This window comes from Arachis duranensis, chromosome 3 (assembly GCF_000817695.3).
Source record: "Arachis duranensis cultivar V14167 chromosome 3, aradu.V14167.gnm2.J7QH, whole genome shotgun sequence".
Classification (NCBI taxonomy): domain Eukaryota; kingdom Viridiplantae; phylum Streptophyta; class Magnoliopsida; order Fabales; family Fabaceae; genus Arachis; species Arachis duranensis.
Window position 1 is genome coordinate 121,420,098 of NC_029774.3, and position 4,530 is coordinate 121,424,627.

Consider the following 4,530-nt stretch of genomic DNA (forward strand, 5'->3'; position numbering starts at 1 on the left):
AGAGACACTAATTTGGGATTCTTGAATTCATAAAGTTTAATTATAAAGATCCCTACTGTGAGAGATGGTTGATCCAATATATAATTTTTTATTTTTTATTTTTTTTTAATTTTTATTCTTTTGTTGTTGCTATCCTCACTCTGCGGTTTATTTCGTTGTCAGCGCGTCTTATATTATCAAATTTCTTACAATATAAACATACATGTCATTTTCAGAAGGGATAGAGAGAGAAGAACAAAGGACATTTATGTAAACCACAAAGGATACACTATATTATATAGACCCAGAAACCTGAAAGTACATGCAACAAGCTAAGGAGATCACACGATTGTAACAATACAAGACCTAAAGTCTAAAGCTGAAGGTCAGCTACAAAGACGAAACTAACCTTTTATGTAAAATAAAATTACAAAAACAAACTGAGCAGCAGGGAGCAACTATAATTTATATGTGTACTAATTAAGTACTATTGATTTTGATGGTAAGGGCTAACTACTTTAGTTTATGTGCAGTTAACGTTATGTATGTGATGCGACCTGCTTGGTATTAATTAAAAAAAACACCCATAATGTTGTTAATATACTACTTAACCAGGACTAGCTAGCATCTGATCTGATCTCTTATTTAATTTTATCATACACTTTATATATAGTTAATTCTTCAGAGTTCACATCACCCTGCAACATGACCGGGGAGTTAAGTGTGTAGTAGTGTGTCAATAATAAAGGGAACCTGAAAATTAAAAGTAATAACGATAAAAATTAGGTCAATTATTGTATATAAATTAAATAACAGTATGAGAAGAGTGCATGTATATGTATATACCTTGCCACCAGTTTCCTCTTGAGGCGCTATTTGAGTCGTTACCATCGGGATCATCATCTTTCTTATCTTTGTTAAACTGCACAAATAACACAAATTTAATTTATCTAAAATATAGTGAAACTCAAAGTGCAATTAATGAATGAGTTGAGTTAAGTGTAGATAAATTAAGTTAAGTAGCATATGGCAGGTGGCAGAGAGGGTTAACAAAGTTGTAACGGTGATAAGGTATAGAGTGAGGTGCAGGTCCATAGTAGCCAATTAAATAAAAAAATATAAGAATATGTGTGAAGTGTGATGCATGGACCACCAGAAAATAAAGTAAAGGATGGGGATTAAGGCACTCACAGCATGGTGGGATTCAGTGGTCCTGGTTGATGATGTTGTTGTTTTTGGGGAATAATTTTCTTGACCACCATAGTAGATTGATGAACTGTAGTAGCTGCTGGGCTCCACTGTCTCATTCTTGTTGCCACAATTGCTTTCACCTTTACCGTAATTACCTGCAAACCAACCACTATTATATGTTACTCAAACCGCCTAAACATTTAAACTTATATTATAAAGCAAATTAAATATGTTCCCTCTATGTAGACAACATGTTATCAATTATTGTACTATTCAAATGTGGGATCGTAGTACCTAAGTCAAATAAATTCAACTAGCTAGTATATATTTTATACTAACGAACCTGGTGCTCCATAATTTTTGAATCCCACCTCCTGCTTCCTTGAATCTCTCCCTCCTCCAACCTAAATTTGTGCATGTCATATGTTACTTATATATATATATATTTACATATAATACCATTATTAAATAAGATTTTGAATTAGAAATTGAATATTATAATATATATAACCTGTAGAGAGGTGCAAAATTAATAAAAATTCATGATTGGTTGGTCAAATGCCGTATATAGTAGAATAATTACAATATTGACCAAAATTATTAAGAGAGGCGGAGGTTATGTGAGAGAACAAGTGTTAAATATGGTAATATTAAGATTATTTGAGTAAAGAAAAAAGGAAAAAAGGAACATGCAAGAGGAAAATGAAGAATAAATGTTAAGAGGCATGCATACAGTGGAAGAAGGAGGGGGGAAAATAGAGCCAAAGATGCTTGTGGAAGAAGATGAGATGGTAGAGGGATCCTTGGGACCAAAAAGATGATCAAAGTTGGTGGTGGAAGAGGATGATGAGGAAGAAGAAGATTTCTTTTTGTTGTTGTCCATGAAAGTAGTAACTAGTAATTGATGAAGCAAAGGGAATGGATAAGATTGAAAGAGAGAAGCACGTGTTGGATTAGTGAGTGAGATTGAAGGTAGAAAGCAAAGAGGAAGAGAGGGGTATTTATAAGCAGAAGCATAAGCATGTGCATGTGCTCTCTCTTCTCTTCTTTGACACGTGGCTTCTCTCTTTGGGCCCCATTTGGACGCCATGCCCAAATCCCAACCCCTCTTGCCACCTCCCCCTCCCACTCTTTCTATTACTTTTATTCTCGAAATTTTTCCACCAAATTTTTATATAAAAATTAATAATTAAAAATTATTAAATAATTAATAAAAAATATTTAAAAGTTTATAAATTTAATTTTTTTAATTTTATATTTTAATAATATATTTTAATTTATATTTTTAAACATTGATATAATAATTAATTAATAGATAAAAATAATAAATTTTAATAATTTTTTAATTTTTTTTCTATTGAAGTAATAAAACTATCCAAAAAGAGTACAATCATAAAAAAATGAAAAAAAATTCTTAAAAAAATTAAAATACTTTGTATTTTTTTATTCAATTCTAATTTGATCTGTAAATTGTAGAGTCAAATCAAATAACATCTAAAGATAAAAAAAACGTATATATTTTATCTGATTCGATTTTTTTTAATACTGATCTAATTAAGATTTTGGTCAAATCTAACCTGATATGTATACATTGTATATTCTAATATTTAATATAAAGGTAAAGTATATTTTTTTTTGAAGTTTAGTAAAAATTTTTAAAATATTTTTAAGTTTTATTTTGTTTTAAAAGTTTTGTATTTGCATAAATATATTTTCGATAGCTAAATTTTCAAAAAATTTAAGATCAATCTAACAATAATGCATGAAAATTATGCTTAATTTGCTTGTATTGAGGATTGTTCTCATGAAATTATTGTTAACTTGGTCTTCAACTATTTAAAAAATTAGCCATCAGAGATATATTTGATGTAAATCGAAAATTTTTAAGACAAAATTAAAACAAAATAAAAGTTAGAAATATTTTTAAAACTTTTATCAAATCTTAAAGATAAAAAATATATACTTTACCTATAATATAAAAATATTTAATTATTTAATATACACTAGTACACTACACTACTCTTGCGGGCTTGTGGCTATCTAGCCTATAGCATACGGTGATAGGTGAATATGAAGTAGTTCTTTATGCATGCTTACCTAACTTCTTTCATGTTAGAAATGAACCACATAACTGAATTTGTCCTTGACATTCTTCATTGGTAAATCAATAAGCAATATAATCGTTTTGTTAAGGATATCTCAGCTAGCATTTGGTTGATGTTCATATGTCATTGAGACATGAATATGGGAATATATTTTTGCTGGATTTGGATCCTCTAAAATTTGAATTTCACTTTAGAAAGTAAAGTGTGATCTTACACCCTTGAATAGTTTCTCTTTCATATTTATTCTTGGTCCCACCTATAAAATTAATGGTGAGAGATCACACTTTACTCTCTAAAGTGAAATTCAAACTTTAGAGGATCCAAATCCATTTTTGCTATTTGGTTTGATAAGACACAAATTTTAAAAAGATACAAAAAAATACAGATGAACATGAAAATATTAAATTTGTATACTTTTAATTTAGTGAGATTTTGAGATAATTTATAAGGTATTAATTTTTTATTTTTTATCTTTATTTAATTTTTAAATTTTTAAAATTTATTCGTTTATCTCTTTAAATTTTTTTTAAACAAAAATAATTTAGTCTTTTTTTAAATATTTGTGTCTTTTTTATTATTTTTGTCAAACACAATACAGTATCCATTGACATATATTTTATGTCTTTGTCTTTAATATATATGTGTTTGTGTCTATGTCTCATTCTATACATCAACTAATCAAAACCTCGATGCTTATTTTTTAAATCAATTTATTGATAACATCTATTTCAAAATTATGAAATGCAATTTATTTCATTAATGTAATTGGTTTTTTATTTCAAATATGATAATTATTATATTTATACTAGGCTTTAATTATTCTTCCACATATAATTATTGGCTGTTGACTTTTTCCATATAAAGGCCATATACCATTATACCAATATATATCACCTAATTAAGGCCATACCAAGTCACTATGTAGTTACTATATCTAGAACAATTGCATTTGCATCACGCATAAATATTGAAAAATCTTAAAACATTTTGAGTCCATGTGTAATTGACACCTAAAAGATCATCAATAATGCGTTCAAAGCAGAAGTTGTAAGAATGACACGCACAATAAGAATTCTTGGATTATGGATAAGGTGGCGGTTGCTCTAGTTTCGTTTTTTATTCGGATAGGACTCCCATACCAAGTTGACCCTAGATGTTTCTCATGTACAATTCTATTAATATTCTCTTATGGTAGTTATTTAAAAGAATATTTTCATATAAATATAATATAAAATATAAATAAGTGGTATATATG

At 28.2% G+C, this 4,530-nt stretch overlaps 1 protein-coding gene across 1 annotated transcript; it reads right to left on the reverse strand.

The window, feature by feature from the left end:
* Positions 1 to 244: 244 nt before the first annotated feature.
* LOC107480881 (uncharacterized) lies at positions 245 to 2,138 on the reverse strand. Its single transcript, XM_016101083.3, has 5 exons — positions 1,904 to 2,138; positions 1,514 to 1,574; positions 1,171 to 1,325; positions 826 to 901; positions 245 to 732 (listed from the first exon to the last, which is right to left on the reverse strand). The coding sequence occupies exons 1-5, from the start codon at positions 2,051 to 2,053 to the stop codon at positions 716 to 718; spliced, it is 459 nt and encodes a 152-aa protein (XP_015956569.3). The 5' UTR covers positions 2,054 to 2,138; the 3' UTR covers positions 245 to 715.
* Between the last annotated feature and the right edge of the window lie 2,392 nt (positions 2,139 to 4,530).